Source organism: Podarcis raffonei, chromosome 11 (genome assembly GCF_027172205.1).
Source record: "Podarcis raffonei isolate rPodRaf1 chromosome 11, rPodRaf1.pri, whole genome shotgun sequence".
Taxonomy (NCBI): domain Eukaryota; kingdom Metazoa; phylum Chordata; class Lepidosauria; order Squamata; family Lacertidae; genus Podarcis; species Podarcis raffonei.
Window position 1 is genome coordinate 19,010,373 of NC_070612.1, and position 25,350 is coordinate 19,035,722.

At 42.8% G+C, this 25,350-nt stretch overlaps 1 protein-coding gene across 1 annotated transcript; it reads right to left on the reverse strand.

The window, feature by feature from the left end:
• Positions 1–637: 637 nt before the first annotated feature.
• Positions 638–25,065, reverse strand: TTC33 (tetratricopeptide repeat domain 33). Its single transcript, XM_053409193.1, has 5 exons — positions 24,968–25,065; positions 23,546–23,775; positions 10,038–10,119; positions 7,642–7,773; positions 638–2,974 (listed from the first exon to the last, which is right to left on the reverse strand). Exons 2-5 carry the CDS (start codon positions 23,764–23,766, stop codon positions 2,618–2,620), a joined length of 792 nt encoding a protein of 263 aa, XP_053265168.1. The 5' UTR covers positions 23,767–23,775; positions 24,968–25,065; the 3' UTR covers positions 638–2,617.
• Positions 25,066–25,350: the final 285 nt, after the last annotated feature.

A 25,350-nucleotide genomic window follows, 5' to 3' on the forward strand; every position in this document is an offset into this window, starting at 1 on the left:
TGTAAATTTATTGCCCCAAAGAATTGTCATAAGTCTAGGCTCAGGTGTGGAGGGGCAGGCTAAGCCAAACAAGGACGGGGGACAGGAGGATGACATATGGCTGAGACCAGGGAACAGAGGTTGGAGAAGGCATGTATTTATACCTCTTCAGATCTGGCTGGTGAAACAGGACTTATAGCTCCCTTCTTCCCGCTTGGGGAAGTTGCACAGCAAAGCAATAAGGAAACAGCAGCAACCCACTGAGAGGAATGAAGGAACCAGAAGGGGAAGGTACAGCCTGTCTGCCCAGGACCTGGTAGTGCTGGGAACAGAGTCATCCTCCTTGGTGCATCAAACATCTGCATGCTTGGCCATCTCTCAAGGCACAACAGTCGGGTAAACAAGAACCCCAGTACTCTTCACTGTCCCTTCCCTGCTCCCAGTCTAGAAAACCAAAATGAGTTATGCAAAATGCTAAACACTGACAAACTAAGCAGGCAAAATGTAAGTAGTTTTGCATATTTACATCATAGAACTCAGCTCTTCATGGTTCAGAACTGCCTGGATACATAATTTATTTAGTGTGGAGCACACACACCCTGGGGCACAGCACTCAGTGACTACTGAATGACAACTCAGATTCTAAGCAAAGACTTCGTTCTCATAGTAAGCCAACTTTAATTACAACACAGGAATATTCAGTGACAAACCTAGGCATGCAAAACAATCAGGGATATGAAATTAGGATAAAACAAATAAAGCCAGTAGAATGGATAAAATATCAGTAGCTAAAGAACAGTGACCGACGGCTACTTCTTCATGAGACTATCTGTTGAAGTTACATATCTGAGAGGGAAGTCTTGATCTTCTGTCCTCTTTAATTCAATTGCTATCATACTGTGGTGCATATATGAAAGTCACAACACTGAAACAAAAAAGTTCTGGTAAGCTTAAATGAATTCAGGATGACACTTTCCATGTTCAAGCTGGCAGGAACAAGGACACCAGCAGCAGCTTAGATTCTCCTGAGGTTGTTGATGAAAAATGTCACTGTAGCTCCCAGATTCCCAGTCTCTCATAGGGTACAATCCTATGCATCTTTATTTGAAAATAAGTCCCTTTAAACTCAATGTGACTTACTCTGAGTGATCATGCACAGAAATAGGTGGATTAAAGTGATGACTAGGTCAATTAGAAATGTGGAACTATTATGGGAACAAGGTGATTTGAGTCAAAGACTTCATTGATCTGTGGGAAACTATATGAAAAACCTTTCATATGAATCTTATGACAATCAATGGACCTTACAAAAGCAATTTTTTTCAACCTGTTATGCACTTATTCAAAAGATTATTAATTCAGGTTTGTATAACTGAGTTTATTCCAAATTTTACTGTCAAACAATTTCTCAATACTGGCTTTTTAAAAGAATTTTAAATTAAGCGTGGCTACCAAGATTTCATGGGATGACCTGAGAAGTGCTACTGTGGTGCAGAGCTCTTTACAAAGAAATTTGGTTTGAGATTACAAGGGAATTTACAGAAAAGAGCACACTTACACATACACCTTATTCAATATACTAGAATTTCATCAAACCTGACCCAACAACTTGGACAAATGGCATGAACGCGAGGGCAAATATTATGGAGGGCATTGCATTTTATCTTGTTTCTTTGCAGATTCTATTTCATTTCATTTTTAAATTGCAGTAGTAAAAACTAGTTGTTTCCACAACCTAGTGCCCAACTTGTTCCACACCCCAGAAACAAGAAGATGAGCAGGGCAATCCAGTTAATGAACATATTTGGGTAGTCATAACTACAATATATGTACTCCAAACTTCTGCTGACCGTTACTTTACAGTGCACTACTTTTTGTGAAGAAACAAGACCTGTTTCTTGGCAGGAAAGGAAGGGAACAATTTGCACCCTGTACTCCTCACGTGTATCCATTCAACTGCAAATAGGGAATTCTTTTGTAACTGGATTTTTTTTAAAAGAAAAGAATTGAAGCATCTTGTATCAGAAGCAACATCTGATACCATAAACTGCTGCAGTAACAGTGGAATCTGATTAAATCAGATCTTGTCGCCAGAGGCTTTAAGTTGAAACATGTTTGGCATACCACGTACTGCGATAAGTTCTTTTCTAAGCATCATTTTGAGGCTCGGCCTCCACCTTTTCACCTTTCTTTGTTTTGTGTTCCTGTCCCTTTGGTGCTGCCTCCTTTTCCCTCCTCCTCATGACAAGAATAACGACAAAGTAAGGCAGAGGAGGAAAACCTAACCAAGGGCTGTTTATGGGACCAGGAATGCACATTTTCCCAACTTCCAGCTCAAAACCATCATCTCCATCTCAGGAAACCCAACATGTCCAGGAGAAGCCACCTCTGCCTCCAAGGTGCTCTGTCGTAATTCCAGGGCACTGCTATGGCCCTTAAGCCCTTTCTCCCCTACCTTGAGATATTGGTAGCGAGGGGTTCAGGAAGTAAAGTGAAGCAACTGCAGCTACTGTAGCTTAACTTGTTGGGGGCAGATGAACTCCAGTGCAAGATGATCCAAAAACAGGCTACAGCATAGGGGAAAGTTGGAAAACAGGATTTCAAAGGCACGGCTGTCAATCAGCAGAGTCGGTGCCCTTTACCGTGCTTTGATAAAAACGGTACCGTCAGGGGCTGTGGTTGCACATTCCTTCTTTTCAGTTACTGTCTCAACCTCCCCGGAAGCAGAGACGATGACAACAGTTTTAGAGGCCAATGTGGCTTTCTCTTTCTCGGCAATGGCTGCACACACCGCTAATATCTCGTCACTTTCAAAATCGTAATCCGGGATTGCTTCCTCTGAAGTCTCTCCCTGAGATGCCGTGCTTTGCGTCCCTGTCTCAGCTTTGGTTGCTTTCTTCTGCTGCTGTAATTTCCTCGCCCAAGACAGATCTTCATCCCACAGTTCAGGGCTTAGTGGACAGATATGCAAGGCAACCTGGAAACTTCGGATGGCCTGTAATGATGAGCAGGGACACAGCACAGTGAGAATTTGCCCACATGAAATAGACATACTGGGCTCAAGAGATTAAGTCACATCATTGAGTAAAACACAGGTGATGTTTCATAAATGCCAATAGCAGTCGTTACAGAACCTGATTATTTTCAAATAGTAAGGGTCCACAGAACTGACTAATGAACTTATGGGATGTGGCCAAATCCTTGCCACAAACTCACTGGTGGCTTTGGATAAGTGTAATAATAATAATTCTTCACATTTATAAAGTGCAATTCCAGTCTTAGGGCTGATGCCCAAGGTCAGCTGCAAATAACGGGAGAGCTGTGAATTCGTGTGAGACTGTGATTCTGAAATCTGCTATCTTCCCAGATCATAGAAGGGAAACCATGACCTGCACTTCTTACCTGTAAAAGCTGAATAAAGCAGCAAGGGTGAATGGAAAATTAAAAATGCGTAACAAAAATAAACACATCTTGCACACGTATCCGCTTCTTCCAGTTTTAGGGTATAAGCACCAGCTGTTTTAGATACTTCCTTACAATGCAAAATAAAGAAGGCATTGTTTTGCGTGTTGGTACATTGGCATTCAGCAGATTTATACTGTTTGGTGACTCAGAAGCTTCCACACATAGACATTGACAGAAGGTATTTCATTGTATAGGCCTCTGTTAAAGCTATTGGAACTGCTTATAACAGAGCTTTCCTTCTGCCACTCCAAAGGCAAAAAAACAGACCCAACTAATTCCTGCCCCAGTTGTCATTGCAACATATGCATTCCATATGGAGATGGATTGGTCCCAGCAGAAAAGAGCTGTGAACCTTGTGACTTCTGTGAAAGAAATGCTGAATCCCGGATAATAACTATGGCATGTTTGTTTTTCGTCTTGATCAACTGCCTTTGGTTTCCAAGGAAGAAAGGAAGAAAAGTGGGCGGCAGGGATTTGCATTTGAAGGCTACTTGCCAGCACTCAAGTTTCTGAACATGCTTGACACGCCAAATGTTTGAAACAGTGTAGCTTAATTATTTCAATGTAGCACCAGTCAACAGCTGTTAGCATCAAGAGGCTGCAGAACTGTGAGTAAATATGAAAATATCCGAAGTATTACAAAACAACTCAAGAACGCTTTGATTTCTTTCTCTTTTAAAGTTCCTCAGGGCATAGGTTTGTCACTGTATAACTTGGTCAGTAAAGTACCATTTGCTTTTATGAGGCTATAAATTGTATTACTAAGCACCTTTGTTCTAACAGCACATTCTAGACTAATGCCTGCTATTGGATAAATGGACATTTCCATAGTCAGAAGTAAGTCTGCCAAGGATGCTAAAATGTAACAGGATTAGCATAGCATTAAACAACCTGACTCCCACGAGTCAATTAACTCTAGCCCCTGCCAAAAACATTCTGTAAAAATCTGAATTTTCAGAATGAAGAAACTTTGTTTCAGGGCAATGCCTGAAAGCTAAGATACATCACAGAGAAGGGCTGATTACAAAATCAAAACTGGGCATCATTTTGAGAGAAATCCTGAAATTATATTGATAGGGTATCTACAAGAATGAATTAGAAGAGCCAGATGCTTTATTGCAAATTTATCAGCAAAAGCAATCCTTGCCAAAGGTTGAAAATGGAGAGACAAATTTGGTGGGGAGACAAAGTACAGTTGGCTACGTGAATGGTAAAATTGCTATCTGTTCCAGAATTCATTCCTGCCATAATTTAATGGAATTTAGAATCCTTAAAAATAAATGGCCAATTCTCTCTCACACACACACCACCCGCTTTCAGTTTCAGGAATAATATAGGAAGGGAAAAGCTATATAACATGGCCTGGCCTGATGCAACATCTGTGTTTGAGCACCCAGGACTCCACTTCGCACTACTAATCCATCAGAAGTCACACTAGTCACCTATTTCATAGGGAGAAAGACGATCTCCTTGCAGCTCTATCTCCCCCCACTTTCTGCCTGAAATGCTATCAACTCACCATTTCCCCAACAGTTCCAAATGTGCGTGACCCGCATGGCTGGGCCAGAGGATGGGCTCCACACAAAGGACCGCACCTGTCTGCATGAGAGATACCTCACAGAATACCTCATGAGAGATACCTCATAGAATGTATTCAATAGGGAGTGTCTTTTGCACAGTGTAAACAGAGCTAGGAAACTGATTACTAAGTGGCTTTGTACGCATCACTTACAACAATATGTATACTTGCATCTGCAACTCAGATTATTTAATGTACTGTTTATTATTATTCGTTTATTATGTTTATATCCCACCTTAGTAAACTTTCTTTAAGCAGAGGCTTGACAACCATATGTCAGGAGTGCTCTGATGGTGTTTCCTGCTTGGCAGGGGGTTGGACTCGATGGCCCTTGTGGTCTCTTCCAACTCTATGATTCTTCTGCAGGACCCTAAATAACCTGTACAGTGGCTATAGATATATTGGTAAATGGCTCCCTGCAATACAATGGTAATACGGCCAAGCAATTTTTCTGTTCTCTATGTTACTTCGTTGGAGTCATCTCTCATTCCCCAATCAGTATGATTGGTTTTATCATGCTGTCAGATTAGCAAAACCTGACAACATGCATATTTGATCTGAATCATTATTACTTTTATGCGCACACACACACGCGCGCACACACACACCTTTCAGAGTTTTCATTTACATTTACAAATACAGATCCACAGAACTGTAGAGGTGGAAGGAACCCTGAGGACCATCTTAGTTCAACCCCCCGCAATGCAGGAATATGCAAGTTGTGCCATACAGCGATCAAACTCGCAACCTTGGCATTATCAGCACCACACTCCAACCAACTGAGCTATCCAGCTTGCTTATAGATAGTAAGACAGTCCCTTTTGTGCACAGACAACAGATTTTACGACAATTATGTTTTCCTGCGGTATCTTTGCAACGTGTACAGTGGTACCTCGCAAGACGAATGCCTCGCAAGACGAAAAACGCGCAAGACAAAAGAGTTTTCCGTTTTTTGAGTCGTTCCTCAAGACGAATTTCCCTATGGGCTTGCTTCGCAAGACGAAACGTCTTGCGAGTTCTTGCGAGTTTGTTTCCTTTTTCTTAAAACCGCTAAGCCGCTAATAGCCGCTAAGCCACTAATAGCCGTGCTTCGCAAGACGAAAAAACCGCAAGACGAAGAGACTCGCGGAACGGATTAATTTCGTCTTGCGAGGCACCACTGTAATGTGCATGTGTGGTTTGGGCATCAAGCCAGGACATCGAATTTGACTGTTATGCCTGTGTGCCTATTTTCACCTGTGAAATATTGGATGGCATGGGAAATTAAAGGTTTCTGAATCCAGAGACACCAGCTAGGCAAATGGATCAAGTTCAAGACTCTGAACCAGCTGCTGGAGATCAGGAGAGCACTGCACCTAAGACTATCAGGCAGGAGCCCCCAGAGGAAACTCCTGGACCAAAAGGGGCTGTAGGGCTAGGGTTTAGACCCAAACAGGAACTTTCCCACGCCACCACATGCCTCTTCATCACACTTCACTAGTCCTTGCAGGGCAGGGAACACACTGGGAGGGAGGCTATGGAAAGAAGGAGGATGGTCAGTCTCCAGACCTGAGGGTTGGCCCTTTAAAGGGTGGAGCTCAAATGAGGCAGTGCAGAGAAAGTGGTTTAAAGGGTCTCAGTTTAGTCTCAACCTGAGGGAGTGGCTCACTTGGAGCTATCCATGGTACTGCAACTTCTGACCATCCTTGCTTTGCCTTGCCTCCTCCTTCTCTGTGAGATCCAGTGTGGGACCAGAAAACGATACTTAACATCCAATATATAACTTGACTAGGCCTCCCTCAAGTTATCATGTTCCAAATTTGCAGCTAGGGAACTGCACTCAAACTGATGTGAAAATGCTATTCAACTTCCTCGTTTATGCTGACTTTTTCTTTTGGCCTACATTTTCACACTTCTACAGCAGAGCCAATGCAAATAAAAGGACTGCCTTTACATCGGTTTCTTTCTAACCTGAGTAGCTTTCCCCCCAAACAAAAACATCCAAAAGGGTTCGTCAACGATATTAGTAAAAAAATCACAAGATGCTGAAGCTGATCTCTATCTATTCCAAGAACAGGTCTGACGTATTTTGAGAAAGCATCTTTATTTCGGATAATTTCCAAGCTGCTGAAACGAATAAAATTTCCTTTGTTCTGCTTGCCTGACAAATGGCAGAACAAAGAGCATCCATTTCTTCGAATAATGCATAAATTACGCTGAAGCAAAGTGCTTCTTTGAAACACAAGGGATATTTTCTTATTACTTTTCAAACAGATGATCAGCAGAGAACGCTGGGATTGTTTTTTGAATTCTCCCATAAAAGCAGCCATAGTCCCAAAAGCTTTTGGCTATTTATAAAAATGAGAAAAATTGCTACATTTCATCAAAAACATCACAAGCTCTCTCCATTGTCGCCCAAGACTGATTAGTGGAATCATCTATCTATAGTTCTCAAGCCCGTGTGTTTGAAACTTGCTTGCTTTTAAAGTTTTTAATTGTTCTCTTTGGGATATCTGGTATTCTGATCTAAGGAAGTTTAAAGATGATTTCATGCACTGTGAAGGTCGCAGCAAGATATAGCTGTATGTCTGTAAACAATTTGGAATGGAAGATGAGCCTTTCTCCTTTTTTATACTTACCAGTGTGATTTCTCCTAATCCAAGCTGGGCACGTCCCAAAGTTTGCCACGCCTCCCAAGAATGGGGATCTCTTTGGACAGCCATTTCTGCAGCATGCACTGCAGGGAACATTTCATGCAGAGACATCAGCACCTAGTAAGGGGATACACAACAGAACAAACCATAAACTAACCAATTATATTGCAAAAAGAGTTCAAAAGACGAGTATGCAGAGGACTTGCAATGTAGATGGTTCTGGAGTCAGTTATGAGCTAGGTAAAAGGTAAAGGGACCCCTGACCATTAGGTCCAGTCATGGCCGACTCTGGGGTTGCAGCACTCATCTCACTTTATTGGCCACGGGAGCCGGCGTATGACTAAGCCGCTTCTGGCGAACCAGAGCAGCGCACGGTAATGTCGTTTACCTTCCCGCCGGAGCAGTACCTATTTATCTACTTGCACTTTGATGTGCTTTCGAACTGCTAGGTTGGCGGGAGCAGGGACCGAGCAACGGGAGCTCACCCCATCGTGGGGATTCGAACCATCGACCTTCTGATCGGCAAGCCCTAGGCTCTGTGGTTTAACCCACAGGATTGTTATCAACATGGACATATAATTTCCATCTCACACAAAAACACTATATCTCCCCAGTAACTACTAGACCTTGAGTTCTATCCAATTAAGTCATTCCCCATACCCTCTGGAGCAAAGATAGGTATACAGGGGGAGAAGAAGAAAAGGAAATTCAACGAGGGACCACAATGTCCTAATTGGGCTCAACCATTTGTTTCTGGAAAGTTCTGGTCTCATTCAGCAATGAGGAAAGAAGCGAACCCTGTCAGATTCACTGTCACTTTCACTCAGGCTCATTTTGTTTGCTCATCTGGTCCAAAGAGGACTTGCGCAGGAACGTTGTACCAGCTGTCAAGTAGAAAAGACTTAACAGAAGCTTCTATTTCATTTGGATGTTTGCAGAGCGTATGGTAGAAACAAGTCTCTGCCAAGTATTAATTCTTCCCACAAAACATTGGGAAATGGGAACAAATGGGAACAATTGCAGGATACTGCCGGTTGTAAAAACTGGAATGTGGGAAGCTCTTCCCAGGACTTGTTTGTTCATCATCTAGGTCAGAACAATGAGCTCAGAATCAGAGTCCTTCTACATTAAAGCCAAAATTGGAAACCAGCAGCTACAATAAAACTTTCGCCGTCTGCAACAATAATTTTTTTTGCTGATTCTTCACCTTTGCCTTCCGATTATATCTCCCATGAGACAGAAGCAGCCTTGGACACAAGAATTCTACATTTGATCTTCTGCACACCAAGCAGTCACCTTAATGTTGTCAGTGACAAATAATGCTATTGTGGCATATTGCTTGGGAGAAACAACTCATTCATATTTATCCTGTTGATTCAAAATTCTATTGATGCTAATGCAGTTGCCAACAGTCTTGTTAAGTCAGGAGCGAGGAACCTATTTCCCCCCAAGATGAGATTGGTAAGTGAGAAGGCAGTGAATACAATAATGTGTGGATGCAGGCACTGAAAATGTGCTTCAGTGGGTGTGGAGTTGCACTTGGATATGTGCGCACTTACAGCTACATGCCTACATGGTTATGGTGAAAGACAGCACAATAAAAGCACTTGCTGCATTACAAATGCTTCATAAATTAAGACTGCAGGCAGGGCAAACAAGTAGGTTAGGATGACACCATCTGGCAGGTTTACTAAAACAGAGCAGGAGCCAAAGCACTGCAGACACAGAGGCAGCCAGAATGTTTATGGCTGAGCACTGGCTTGATTCAGAAAGTTGATACAGCATCGCCTGAGCAATCGAGATGTGGTCAGACATCAAGAGATGTGGTCAGGGAGTTAAAAAGGGTCTCATGGCTTCCGTTGAGGTGGCTGTGAAAGCGCTCATACATAGATTTAAAGATCTTGGACTCTATGATTTTTCAATACTGGTACCAGCTATTAATTGAAGAAGCTGCCTGTGTACTCAGGGATCTATTCCAAGTTTGTGAGTAGTGAGAGGAGTCATTTGTAGATAAAACAGCCATGCAAATAAGGTAGGAAGAGGCAGCTCAGGGCCATCATATTCTGATGAACCACTGTCCCCTCGCCTCACCATCCCCTCTAAGCACAGAAACCAACTGCCTGCCACTACCATGTGCCATGCATCCAGCTAGCTCCTAAGGGAAACATTGGCAGCATACCAGTCCCTGTCACCCTCCTGCCCTACACACACTATGGGTAGAGAGGGTGCTGCATGTGCAATTAACCCAGAAAAACGCATACAGACTTATTCGGACTACTTTTAAAAGTCTATCTGCTCTGTGTTTTACTTGCATCACGGCCTATGGTCAGAAAAAATAAATTCACAAATTCTTACTCCGCTGAGGCTCTGTCATGCATTACCTGTGATTTCATCTCATAGAGAGTAGCATCTTCTGGAGTTAACTGAAGTGCTTCATCCCACTTCTGAATAGCCTCCCGGTACCTGCAAGTTGTTAAAACAATAGTTCATTCTTACTAGATTTATGGGTGTTTCAAAGGCCGGTATTCTTACCTTTTCATTAAGGGACCAACATTGCTTTGACTAGATATTCATTCCAAACATCTCACAAATATAAATTAATGTTCCATCCCACCACCCCATGAAACACAGGGGGTAAAAAAAAAAAAAGACAGCGCAATTGCAATTTCTTATTGTGTATTTTGCCAAACATGGTTTAGTATGCATTTGAACAGATGCACGTAATTGGTGGGAATAAAGTAGGCCTCCGCATGTGACCTCTCAGCCAAATCTGGAGCCTACTCTACATGTTTTAGCCATTCCTGGGGTCAATGCAATAGCAAGTTCTCCTATGTCCGTTGCAGAAAATAACAGACTGTTCCCCTGCTCGTGTGTATGCACAGAACCCCCGTGCAACTATGCTCGTGTCTTCCTTTCAACTGAAGCAACTAGTTCATGTGTGAAAATCTGAACCTGTGGAGATATACATATGATAAAGTGCACAGAGAAGCCCTGATGGATGAATAAAACTTTCTTTTGGACCTTGGAAACCCCATCCTCAGAAGGGGCAGCAGAATCTGGATGACTATGTCTGAGGGAAATATGCACTAGAGAAAAAAAGTGAGCGATCATTTAACTGCATTTTGTTAGCTTCAAACTGTCATCATAGAATCACAGAGAGAACTCTGAAAGTCATCTAGTCCAACCCCCTGCAACACAGGAATCTCAACTAAAGCATCCGTGACAATTCACCATCAAAGCTCTGCTTTAAAATGTCCAAGGCAGGAGAGTCTACCACCTTCCGAGGGAGTCTGTCCCACTGTCAAGCAGCTCTTACTGTCAGAAAGTTCTTCCTGATGTTTAGTCAGAATGTTGAAACAAGATTTTGATGAGGTAGTTCTTTCCGAAACTTGGCAACGAAAGTGTGCTAGTGTGGTACTGCACCACCTCTAAAATTATGAAGGCATCCTATACAAATTTTTGCTGTAGCAACTATATAAATAAAAACTAATTTATAGCCCATCTTAACATTCCACAAGTGCTGTTTACTTTAAATGGAAGGGAAAACCTTACAAAATGAATAATTATACAGTTTCATGAGAAGTATACAATGCATTATAAAGTGAGTTTTCTATTTTGAAAGTGGGTTTTTTTTTTACAGAATTGTACAACTTTTACATTTTTTATTAACAGCTGCCTCACAATCATATCTCACATTCAAATGTAAAACATGCAATTATTATTTTTAAAGAAAGAAAAAACCACAGGAAAAACAGATATTCTTTTTTTTTTTTAAGGGCAGAACACGTAGAGAACTGAATGTTGGACGTGCTACTGAAAATATCTGGAGAACAAACAAACACCACAAGGCTGCAAAATTGTCAGGGCAATGGCTGATTAAAACCATGACTTTTGAGCTGTAATAAAAGTTAAACTCTTTGGGGGCTTATATAGTCAGCAAAATGAATGAAAAAATGCAGGCCATAATCCATGCCAAGCAAGAAGACAACATATTTTTCCATGAATAGGGGAAAAAAATATTTGCATACACTTTTTAACAAGGACAAATTCAGCACAATGAATGAAGTGCTGCTCTTCCAGGTCAGAATCTGAAACTTTTGGATCTAGAGGCTACTACAGAGGCCTCAAACATTTTGCCAAGACAAATGATGTGGAACCTAGGGCTGTGAAAGGAATTTGACATAGCATCTCCTCCTTTCCCTGCTGCCTCCCAATCATATGATAAAAATAGGGTTTTGAAAACCCTTGGCGCCTCAGCGAGGCACCGAGTTCTGCCCAACATTGGAGGGGCTCATCGCGTGTGCATGACATCACATAGAATCATAGAATCATAGAGTTGGAAGAGACCACAAGGGCCATCGAGTCCAACCCCCTGCCAAGCAGGAAACACCATCAGAGCACTCCTGACATATGGTTGTCAAGCCTCTGCTTAAAGACCTCCAAAGAAGGAGACTCCACCACACTCCTTGGCAGCAAATTCCACTGTCGAACAGCTCTTACTGTCAGGAAGTTCTTCCTAATGTTTAGGTGGAATCTTCTTTCTTGTAGTTTGGATCCATTGCTCCGTGTCCGCTTCTCTGGAGCAGCAGAAAACAACCTTTCTCCCTCCTCTATGTGACATCCTTTTATATATTTGAACATGGCTATCATATCACCCCTTAACCTCCTCTTCTCCAGGCTAAACATGCCCAGCTCCCTTAGCCGTTCCTCATAAGGCATCGTTTCCAGGCCTTTGACCACTTTGGTTGCCCTCCTCTGGACACGTTCCAGTTTGTCAGTGTCCTTCTTGAACTGTGGTGCCCAGAACTGGACACAGTACTCCAGGTGAGGTCTGACCAGAGCAGAATACAGTGGCACTATTACTTCCCTTGATCTAGATGCTATACTCCTATTGATGCAGCCCAGAATTGCATTGGCTTTTTTAGCTGCCGCGTCACACTGTTGACTCATGTCAAGTTTGTGGTCAACCAAGACTCCTAGATCCTTTTCACATGTACTGCTCTCAAGCCAGGTGTCACCCATCTTGTATTTGTGCCTCTCACATGTGATATCATGAGAATTGGGAGGAGGCTTGCTGCCACTGCAAGGAGGCCCTGAAGATTGGGGCGGCGGCGGCGGCTCAGCCCTGTCCCCACATATTTTCCAATTCCAAAGCATATCAAACAATGCGAAAAATAAAAATAAAAAATTCGCATGCCACCATTGAGAGATGTGTATGAGAAAGACTGGCATGGAAAAGTAAGGAAAGGTTTAAGCTATTTTCTAACCCTAAATTTCAAGCATGGTTCACCCATAATGGGACAAATATGCCTAATGGTGCATACAACTATTTTGCTGCATATGCACACACTGACTCGTCACATCTCAGCCATTATGTAGAACTGGCAGAGGGGTTTGTGAGATCTACATCATTCCCCAAATTGTTACTTAGAGGAAGAGGGTGATGGGAGAGGACTGGTTTATTTGCTGATGAGACTACAATGGGCTTTAAATCTATAACACAATAGCATTTTCCCTTATGCTTGTTCCCGGGGTGTTAAGGCACACTTTACCAAGAAAAGTTGGCGGGTTCGCTTTATTTCTGCTTTCTAATGGAATATCTCCTGATCACAATGGTGGAAAAGTTCATTGAAAAGACCCTTTAGGTTCCACAATGCAGTCGTACCTCATGTTACGTCCGCTTCATGTTACGTTCTTTCAGGTTACGTCCCGCGGCAACCCGGAAGTACCGGAAAGGGTTACTTCTGGGTTTTGCTGCTCGCATATGCGCAGAAACACAAAATGACGTCACACGGGTGCGCAGAAGCAGCGAATCGCAACCCGCACATGCGCAGATGTGCCACGGCGGGTTGCGCTCTTTTCGTGTTGCGAATGGGCCTCCGGAATGGATCCCGTTCGCAACCAGAGGTACCACTGTACCATCTCCATGCCTTTGTAGCATTACCATCTGCTCACTACCAGATCCAGAAATCACCACATGGCAGCAGAGAAATGCAAGTGGGTTATGTCTCCATTTTGTTGCTTAAGATCAAGGAAACAGGCTGAGGGACCTCACACATACACAAGGAGAAATTGTGCGACCAAAGCGAACCTCAGGCCAACACTGTTTCTAGCCCCACATGAAAAGAGAAGGCAGCAAGGGGGGAACTGTGCCAGTTATCTCCTGCTATCTATGGAATCAACTCAAGTCATCTTTGGAGTACTGCTGCATCCCAGGCCACAAAGATAATATCAGAAGCCAAAGGACGCATGAAGCTCCTCTCCATGCCAGCCTCATCTCATCCAGAAACAGGAGAAAGAAACCACAGGTCCTTCCATCTGAACTGAGTTTTTTAATGTTACCTCTGTGATGTGCACTGATGAATTCAGACTCCTTTGCAAGGAAGTAGTATGAGAAGGTTATGAAAAGGGCATTAATTGGCTTTGCTCTTACATAAAAGGAAACATTAAATAACATTTCCTTGTGAATAAGAATCAATTACCACCTCTATCAGCAAGCTGGAAAATTAGAAGCCTGAAAAACTCTCTCTAAAGGCCAATTTCACACACGCACAAAAAACCCCAGCAACTTGTCCATTAAGATTTGTGGATGCATGAAAACATAGCTTTGCTGGATCCAGTCACAGGCCCGGCTAGTCTAGCAGTTTGTTCTCACAGTAGCCAACCATATGCTTGTCGGAAGGCCACAAGCAGGACACAAGAACAACACTCTCCACTCATGATCCCCAGCTACTGGTATTTAGAGGCATACTGTGTTTGACATAGTGTTATAAACTCAGATATATAGGCATCAAATGGCTCCTTTAACCAGGGTTGTAGTCAACTAAACAGAATGTCTAGTTGCCATTTTTGGACTAGACGGCTCGAAAGCTGTATTTTTCAATATTTTTTTTGGTTCCTGAAATTCATTCTGACTGTGCAGATAAAATATAACAGATAGAATTATACAGGATGTGTTGCACCTTCAGGCATGGACCTCTGGATGGTAGAGATGTCAAGTGTCATCCTGGCGCCCGGGTATCTTCACTTTGTCACAAGCCTTGCACCTGGTGAATTTCAAATGCTGGTCTGGTACAGTGTGGTGCCATCACAACTGATAGTCATGGATGGATGACAAAGAACATAGCAAAAGCAACTCCCACTTCTTCTCAGCTCACCAGATAACCCAAATCTTGAAAAACCAAGGCAGACTGCAGTTCTGAAACATACTCAGACCTATTGTTGGAAAATGTTTGAGGGAATTTGGAGCCTTCAGTGCACACATCAGCATTCATGGTGGAACACTGCCAACAGCAAGCAGACTAAAAAACACAGATCAGACAGCATTTTTGCTAAATTTTAAGATACACAATATTAATCTTCTTTCTTTAAAGTAAGGTAGCAGATAAACAGACATCTCTGGAGACTATATCTGGAATGCCTGAAGTTCTCGTGCTTATAAATATACAGGCAATCTACTTAACTCCAGCGGCGTCAAACATTTCAAACCATTTACACATAATTCCATGGACCTAATATTGCAGTAAGAATTCCATGAGCGCACACTGGACTACATATTATGTTTTAGTCAGTTATATTGATGTAGCTGATATATTACCTTATATAATTATGATTCATCTACATAACACTTTATGTTTATAGCAACAACTTTGATAAACATAACAATGATCTCTGATACATTCACTTGGTGGGAGGGGGGGTGAAACACACTCCAAGTAGACTTTAAAAATCATAGTTGCCTGGTAGTCTTTGGTACTGCTGGAATTTTAAAGATTTCTTTCAAACCACTTTGAATGTTTTGTTTTTATGCCACTTTTTTATTACAAAGAACTTCTAAAGTAAACTAAAATAAAGTAGACCAAATATCTAAAATATTATGCTATGACAGTGGTACCTCGGGTTTCATATGCTTCAGGTTACATACGCTTCAGGTTACAGACTCCGCTAACCCAGAAATAGTACCTCAGGTTAAGAACTTTGCTCCAGGATGAGAGCAGAAATCGTGCAGCGGCGGCGCAGCGGCAGCAGGAGGCCCTATTAGCTAAAGTGGTGCTTCAGGTTAAGAACAGTTTCAGGTTAAGAACGGACCTCCGGAACGAATTAAGTATGTAACCAGAGGTACCACTGTATCACTAAGAACTGAAAGCATTTCTTTCACTCTTCCAAAGTTCAGGCTTTGGTGAGCCTTAAGATGTTGGGAGCCACTGTAGGCACAAAGTTTGCTTTATTTACTTAGAAAATTTGTAATCTGCTTTTGTTTTCCAAATTGAAACTGCCAAGTTACAAAACAATAAAAGTAAAATAACAGTAGTAGAGCAACAAAACAGCAAAAATCCAGCAGAAAAAAGAGATACACTCCCCGTTTCAGACATTTAGTATACCTGCTTTGAACACCTGGTCTGATGCACCTCAGATGGGAGGAAACTCCATAGGCACAACAGCCCCCTCTGAGAGAACTCAAACAACTGTAGATGGCGAACTTGGCTCGGTACCACATTGTTAAGAAGTTGGCCAGTCATAGCGCCCTGTCTCCCGCCCCCAAATACACACATAAAAGCTCTTGTAAGTAAAAAAGAGATCTTTATGCAGGCAAATAACGGTATAGGCTCAGCAACAGGCACAAGGCTCAGGAGCCATGCTTCAGGAGTTCAGGAGCAGGGCAAGAAGTTCAGAACTGGACAGAGACAACGAAGCTGTCCCAATAAGTTTCCCATGCCCCACCCACCAAGGTGTGGCGCACTCGCTCGCCTTGTGGGAATGTTGGAATAACAAATCCATGTTCCTTCACGTAGTCTGCCCCATCTGCAAAGGTGGCACCTGATTCTAGGTGACAAGACTGCACCCCCTTGTTTGGGCTCCTGTTCAATTATTGACACCTCCGGTTCCTCCCTGCCCCCCATAGCTGCTTCAAACCTTTACCAGTTTCCACTGGGCTCTCTGCTACACCCATAGGAAAGTTGGGGGGAGGAGCCAGTAAGGTTCCAACTATTCAGGCCCCGCCTTCTGGTTTTTGCCCCTCCTCCTCTTTCAAGTCTGCAAATCCAAAGCCAATCCTGACAGCACTGAAGGCTTATGTCAACAGCAACCAAAGGAAGCAGCTTGCCCTGTGCCGCTTGTTAAAGGGAACTATTGTTTTTCTGTTTCAGACTAGTGCTGCTATATTTCTATCTGACAAAGAAACTGCAGTATAATCTCCATGTCCAATACTCTCATGTATAGGCACACAATAAATTAATGAAAAGCCGGGTCAAAGAACATTGTGTGAAGTTTATCACTCTTAAACTCGTCATAGTATCTGCTATCCGATAAGAATATCCTGGTACAACCTTCCCAGGTCGATAAGAAGAGCAATATTATTTCCATACAAGTCAAATCTACTCGCAGAACATTTATAAACAAGGAGATCTCAGGAGATATCAAATTGCAGATGTCCGACCTGACAATGTCTGTGGGCGTCGGGGCGGGGGCAGGGGGGGGAATGAGGTTTCCTGGCAAAACCAGACCAAGACATTCATAGTTAGCATATCAAAGGTTGAGAACAGGATAAAAGACCCCCCTGAAAAGGAAGCTGTTTTCTTCCTTTTATCTCTCACAAATGAGAGGTTCGCCTTTTTGTTACTCATTTCTTTTTTTAAAAGGACCTCTGAGAATGATCTAGCCAGATTTCCTTCTATAAAACACAGAGACACTGCAGGAGTTGGAGAAAAGATTTTTCTCACTGAAGGGGCTTATCTTTTTATTTGGCCATTGATTATATACATCAGTGAATGAATGGCCTGTGGCCATAAAACCAAACACCAGCAAAAAAAATGGTTCCAAAAGTGACAGGACGTGGTGCTGCTGATTTAGCTGGCAGCATTCTTCCATCTGAATCACAATTACTTATTACAGCGGGGATGAACTGTGATTCTGAAAACACAGTGCTGTTGGAGGCATCTCTTCGCTGAAATAATAGACAACTAAGTCTTAGGACGCGGGTGGCGCTGTGGTCTAAACCACAGAGCCTAGGGCTTGCTGATCAGAAGGTCGGCGGTTCGAATCCCCGCAACGGGGTGAGCTCCCATTGTTCGGTCCCAGCTCCTGCCAACCTAGCAGTTCGAAAGCACATCAAAGTGTAAGTAGATAAATAGGTACTGCTCTGACGGGAAGGTAAACTGCGTTTCCATGCACTGCTCTGGTTTGCCAGAAGCGGCTTTGTCATGCTGGCCACATGACCCGGAAGCTGCCCATGGACAAACGCCGGCTCCCTCAGCCAGTAAAGCGAGATGAACGTCGCAACCCCAGTCATCAGCGACTGGACTTAACAGTCAGGGGTCCCTTTACCTTTAAGTCTTGGTACTTTGGTCATATTCAATTGTGGGCAGGAAAAAGGTCTCTCTTAAAAGGTGTGAACTCAAGATCACTTATGAGGAGGGTCAAAAATAAGAAATAAAGGGATGGAAACTAATCTTTTCAGTATATGTTTATGGGTGGAAATGGGGTTTCAACCCACATTGTGTGGACTAAGGAAAGGCAGTTTTATTGCTTTGATTTGATATCCTTCCTGCACCTTCCATTTCTAAGCTGTTGGTGGCAGTTGATTAAAAATGGCCTGGCAATGTTTGTTTGTTTGTTTGTTTGTTTAAGGAACAAGAAAAAAAACCCATAAAGCATATACAAAAGTAGTGCAAAAATTAGAAATATATAAACATGTATTTCAGAAACAGATTGTGATACAACATAGCTAGATTATATCACAAATGATGTCACCACTTTTGGAGGTTTGTTATAATACACAATGGGCAATAGGTTACAAGGAATCTAATGATGGAATGATGCTACAATACGGCAACAGGCATACTAAACGCACTCGTTTGGAAAGCAAGTTACAACTAAATCAATGATGCTCGACTATATTGAGCCTCATGGAGCTATACAGGAGAATGTAAGCATTCTAAATAAATAACAACTGTCTTGCACTGAATGTCATTAGTCTATCCTGAACAGTATTTTAATCTGAATGGAAACTGCTCCATATTTTAAAAGGCTGCTGTCTACACATGCATTAACACATTGGGAATCTATAATATTTGGTGTCTTAAAGAAGTTTTCATGTCACTGGCAGATGTAAGAGAGGAGTAGGGCAATCAAGGATATAGACCCATGGACAAAGGGAGGGTTCAAAACCTAATTTCTCCTATTTATTACTGTATCACAATGACAATGAACCCATCTATCAGGAGACAAGAGCTGCAACTCACAAATGGAGTCTGTACAGAAAACAACACTATCAAACATATTATGAGAGGAGGCACTTGCCACATGAAAACCACCCTTCTGCATTGTAAGAACAAGTCCAGAGATATCATCGTAACTGCTGAAATGGACTGGATCAAAACAGAAACAAAGAAAAATCAGAAAATCCTGAAAAGATGAATTTATATCCCAAATAATCCATATCTTTGAACCCAATGTTGTTGGCGTAACTCTGGCCACAGTCACAACAATGGCCTCTATTGTCTGAAAAAGGAAGAAGATTCAAATGCAAGGCCCAAGACAGATAGGATGCTTTCTTATCCGGAGTCAGATTACTGGGTCCATCTGGCGCAGGATGATTCGCACTGATTAGTAGAGGGTCTCCAATATTTCAGAAAGGTGTTTCTCCCCACTCAGCTTGAGGTGCCAGGGACTGAACCTGAGACCTTCTGCATGCAAAGCAGATGCTCTTCCACTAAGATAGAGCCCCTCCCCTTCCACCTAAGGGGACAGACACACATGATTGCTCCACAATCTTTCCATAGATCACTTGAATGAAGCTGGCAGACCACCAGGGGTCTGTGGGCTATAATTTGAGAGCCTCTGCCCTAGACCCTGAATTCTATCCCCAGGGCCCTGCAGAAAAGCTGTGAAACTTATATGGGTTTAGACTAAAGCGTAGTATGCGGGGGGGGGGACCTGACTTTCACTGGACAATGACACTCACTTCTTTCTGAAAGATACATATGCCCCCACTCCCACTTAGCTCATTTCCTGTTCGGTAACGATGGTTCTCTTGGGTATCATCATGCAATTTAAAGCTGTGTGTGATTCAATGACTTCTACTTCTGTACAGAGGATTTGGCCATTTAATTTCTCCTGAAAAGAGAGATGGCTCATTCTTGATTTCAAGAACTTTTAATAGCTGGGGGCAGGGAAAGCTGCTTTGCAAAGATGAGCCGCAAATAAATGTCCCACCCTTCATCTCTTTTGTATACATTTAATAGTTTAGTTCCCAGAAGGTATTTCCCCCCGACTATATTCTACTACTGCCATGGTAACCAGTAGCACTGCAAGTGCATTTCATTTCTCCTTAGAAGCAATTGTTGCATTTGTGCTTTATTACCCTGGACAAATGCTCTTTGGGGACCCACCGCATGAGCTCATTCTTACTCTTCCTTGGAATCACGGAAACTGGAAACAACCGAGACTTGTTATCACCATAATAATCAGGGGGTTGAGTCTCCTAATGAACAATTACTGTTCATTAATCAAGTGCTGCTCTGAAACATCTTAGGTGACGGGATCTCTCATCATCTAGTATAGGAAACAATTCCCAAACACTTACAAGCATTCTCTGGACATGTAACAGGCCACGTATAATATCCAAGTTTGCCTTCAGAAATAATGTACTAGCTTAGTGGGCTCCAGTGATGTTAGCTCCTAAGGTTGTGCAGTCTCCCCATTTTATTCCATAGAAAGAGTTTGCAGGTTTTACAGTTTACAGGCTTACAGATTTTTAACGCCTGAAACTACCATCCTTATGCCATATCACTTACCACAACAACAACAGCAATTCCCCATGTTTGCCATGAGATATAAGGTGGGCTGCTATTCAAAAGAAACAAGGGTCCAAAAAGCATTATGATTAATATGGATACTGTACAGCTGATTAATATGGATACTGTACAGCTGATATGGATACTGTACAGCTGATCTGTACATCACTGCTCTTTGTTGGTATTGCTAATGCTATGTTTCTATGGAATGAAATGTAAATGAACAAGAAAGGAAGGAAGGAAGGAAGGAAGGAAGGAAGGAAGGAAGGAAGGAAGAAAGAGTCTACACAATTGGTAAAATTCACATAGTAAAGTTTTTCCTGGGCTGTACCTCTTCAGTCTCCAAGCACAGAAATCTCTACAAGACACAAGGCACTTTTTGTGTGTGAGAGATTTACATACACACTGGGGGATAAAATAAAATATTTTGGTAACTAAGCAAAATAAAAAAAATGTATATAAATATATGTTACCATTGTAACAATCTGTGCAAACCTAAATGCTGATGTGTGGAGGATGTTCAAGTTGTTTCTAAAAGTGCTCCATGTTTTCCTGTAAGCACACTAAATAAAAACTTTTCTTAATGTCCAAAGCCTGATATTTTGAACTCAAGTTTCATTCTGATAATGAAAGCTATTAAAATCAGGAAAGATAAATCTATAAATTATTCTGATGAAAACCTTTGTATGCTCTACAAATTACAGTGAAATGAGATTTATTGTATGGCCTGTAGAATCTCCAGAATTATGTGTATTCAAAAGCAAGCCCCAATATGTTCAATGGGTTTCCTTCTAGGCAAATGTATGACTACACTATTGCTCCAATCTTATCGTTGTGAACTAGCCCAGTTTGGTATTCTTTGCATACAACAAGAAGCAGGCCTGTTCTCCCTGCTTCTGCAGATCACAAGGTCTGAATAATCACTCAAAATGGCACTCCATCTTAAATCTACTCCCATCTACTGTAGAAAGTAGTATGGCATTCTCTTCTCCAGATATCATCAACCTTTTCCTTCAAACAGCAGCCAATGAAGTGGGGTTGGACAGGAGAGAAAGTTCTCCAACATATAGCGGAGTAGATAGGAGCAAAACTTGCTCTGCTTTCCGAAGCAGAGTAACATTTCTTCTAATGAGTGGCTTACCCAGATTGCTTTAACCCCTTGGGATCCAAGTCACAGTACAGTCATACCTCGGGTTGAAGATGCTTCAAGTTGAGTGCGTTCGAGTTGTGCTCTTCGGCAACCCGGAAGTAACGGAGTGCGTTACTTCCGGGTTTCGCCGCTTGTGCATGCGCAGACGCTCAAAATGACGTCACACGCATGCGCAGAAGCGACAAAAAGCGACGCGTTTGTGCGCAGACGCGCCGTCGCTAGTTATGTTTACTTCTAGATACGAACAGGGCTCCGGAACGGATGCCGTTCGTATCTAGAGGTACCAGTGTATCCTATTGAAATCGCAACTTAAGCTACGCTTAAGCCTGCATGCAACTGCATATTCGTAACTGCATAACATTATTATGTGCTATTAAACATAAAGTACGTTTCTCCCGAGATTATTTGGTTCATATCACATTTTCATATTACACTTGTGCAAGAAGTGTCAGCTTCCTCAACTGATTAAGCAACTCTAACAACTTTGTACTCTGTCAATGTTCCCCACATTTAAAAGTAATTGGTATCCAGGAAAGAACATAATTTCGTTACTCTCAAATGATCCGGCATCTAATGTACCTTTAAGCCAAGAGATAATGTTTTATTGGTATCATAACGTTCTACGGAAGGAAACACGTGCTTGGAATTAGCAACCATAATGGCTTCAGATCTCAAGAAAAATGAAGTTCTTTACGCTGTTCCTATATCAAACACAAACTGATTGCATAATGTTAAACAGCTCTGACCTCCATGATAATTTTTTAATAACCTGAGCAGCAATAAAGTACACAGGAAGCAAAGCTGTTAACAGCGTTTATGTCTATCAATAGGCCAACAATTACTGCAACACACTATATGTGGGGCTTCCATTGAGCTTAGTCTGAAAGCCATGGTTAGTACACCATGCTGCAGCATGGTCACTGACAAGATGGTCTTGCTCAGAGATGTACACTATATGCTATTGGGACAAATTTAAAGTGTTACTATAGGTATATAAAGCCCTCAATGGCTTAGGGCTGCCTCACCCCGTCTGTGCCCACTTGACCGCATAAATTTAAGGATCTGGCACTTTTACAAACGCTGAATAATATTAATTCCACATTTGCAAGCCATCAATCTTTCAGCGTGGCCACACATACACACTGGAACTCCCTGCCCATGGGTGTTAGAGAGAAGTCCTGGCACGGCTCTGATGGGTGTGTGATGGAAGCAGAGGGGGCAGAAGACTGACCCAGGAGAGAGGCCAGCAATTTATGGAGTTTGGTGCCGCCCGCAAAGCAGGAAGCAAGATGGGGGGAACGGGAAGGGTCTGAGCAGTCAGAGACATAAGTGAGGGCACAGGACATGTTAGAAGTGGAGGAAGAGGGTGATCTTCCAAGGGGTGGGTTGGTTGAATCCCCACCATCTCCCACCCCACTGTCTCCTAGATCCAGGAAGGCTTTCTGTGTAGAAGTCTCAGGTTACATGTGTGGACTCCATTAAGTGAGGTTAGAACATAGGTCAGTAATGTATCCACAGCGGCTAAAATAAATCTCTCAGTTTATTTCTAGGCCACCTATCTAGATGACTTTCTATTCTTTTCAAAGATCTCATTAATCAAGAAATAGATTTAAAATTGACCCTATTTCTAATCCTCAAACAACACTGTATTAAAGAGGTCTTTACCACCATCTAGTGGCTAGTCAACACTACTACTACTAGATCATGCCAAAAAAAATATTTTTTAGATCCATACTTTTTTTGACCAGACAATGGAACTTCCCCCTCCTCTCCCCGATCTGGCCCCACACCCTCCTCAAATCTGCTCCAGAGGGTTGGGGGGACCCTCAGAACAGATTTAGGTGGCACACAGCAGAGAGGAAGTTTTGCTGTCCAGCCAACACAACCTATACACCTGAAAAAATCCATCATAAGATTTAAATTTTTCAAAAACCATCATCTTTACCTTTCATTCTCAGCCAAAATTGCACCTTCATCCTTCAGATGTTTACTTTTGGCCACACAATCTTCCAGGAGAAGCCCCTTTTTTCTTTTAGTGTCATGGAACCATTCAGCTTCATCACTGTCAGCAAGATCCTGCTCATCAGCAGCCTGAGCTTCAAATTGCTGAGATGTTACCTTCGACACCTTCTCACCAATCTTCCTCTTCCACCCAAAGGAAGCCATCTCGGAAAGCTTTTGGAAAAGAAGGTAATTTCAACCATTGGCACCATTTTGTTTTAACACAAACCATAACAAATGACAACTGAAATTAGTTGCGACAGAGGTTAACTTGCTCAAAAGAGACTGATTTGTGCAAATGAATTCTGGCCATGGTGTGACTTCCACATCAGCCTTGCAAACTTTAAAGACTTGTCGAAAGAGGAAGGTCTTCAATAAGCATCAATAATAACATTAGGAATACAGTGGTACCTCGGGTTACATACGCTTCAGGTTACATATGCTTCAGGTTACACACTCTGCTAACCCAGAAATAGTACCTTGGGTTAAAAACTTGGCTTCAGGATGAGAAAAGAAATCACTCGGTGGTGGCGTGGCAGCAGCGGGAGTCCTCATTAGCTATAGTGGTGCTTCAGGTTAAGAACAGTTTCAGGTTAAGAACGGACCTCTGGAACGAATTAAGTATGTAACCAGAGGTACCAGTGTAATAATAATAATAATGGCAGCAGAGGTATTGCCCCATCTACTAATTAATGGGAGGGTATTCCAAAGGGCAGTCTATCAAATGTAATAATAATTGTGACTATTACAAGGATATTTGGGCCACCTTTCAAGCAAAGGCTGAAAGGGCGAGGGAAAGTCTACATCAGGAACAAGGGGGTAGGGAAAGGAAGACCAACATTGGGATTGGCTGGGGGTCCTGCCACCCAAGGCAGTTGCCTCACCTTGCCTCATGGGTGGGCCAGCCCTGTCCCTACATTTATCAGAGAGGCGTGCAATACAGTGGCCGTGAAGTATCAGTAAATGGCAATGGCTATTATGGGATGGGGTGAGGGAAAAGAAGCCTGCACCTCCAAACTTCCACTGCCTCCTCAACCTCCCTCACAGAAACTAAACCAGAGACGAAAAGTGGAAGGCTTTAAAGGAAGGCACTTCCCTCCTTCAGGAGGACGAGAACAAGGTGCTCAGGCAGCCATTTCTCTCCCTTGAGAATATTATATCCATGTTTAATTGCCTTTTTAATGACACCCCGCCTCGCCCCCAAAGCGCGCGCCCCCACTATGCTTTTAGCGGTTCTTATCTGTAAGCCGCCTTGAGTCCCTGTCAAGGGAAAAGGCGGGTATAAATAATAATAATAATATAATAATAATACAGGGGGAGGAGCGGAGGCACAATCCCCAAATGAAGACGGGGGGGGGATATTTACCTGAAGCCCCCTCCCCTCTCCAGCTCTGTCACAGTCCGAGCCGGGTCACATCTGATTTTTCAGCTCCCCGGAAGCGGGGGTAGGGGAGAACCGGAAGCAGCCGCGCTCGGCCGGTTTGGGAAAGCAGCGTCTATGGCAGTCCATGAGGCCACTTCCGGTCTAGAACTCAGGAAGGTCTTCGCTCTCCCCTGACGGTCTTTTGCCGCAGGGGCTTCTAACGCGACTCTCTCCCTCCCTCTCAGGGCAGGGAGAGACCATAAAGATTTCCATGGTAGAGCGGCGCCGCTCGACCTTCGCCATTGCATGTTTTATCTATCTACCTTCTACAGGAGCCGGCGGAACTGAGAATTCCACCCTTCCGCCCAAGAGCATGCTGGGTGTTG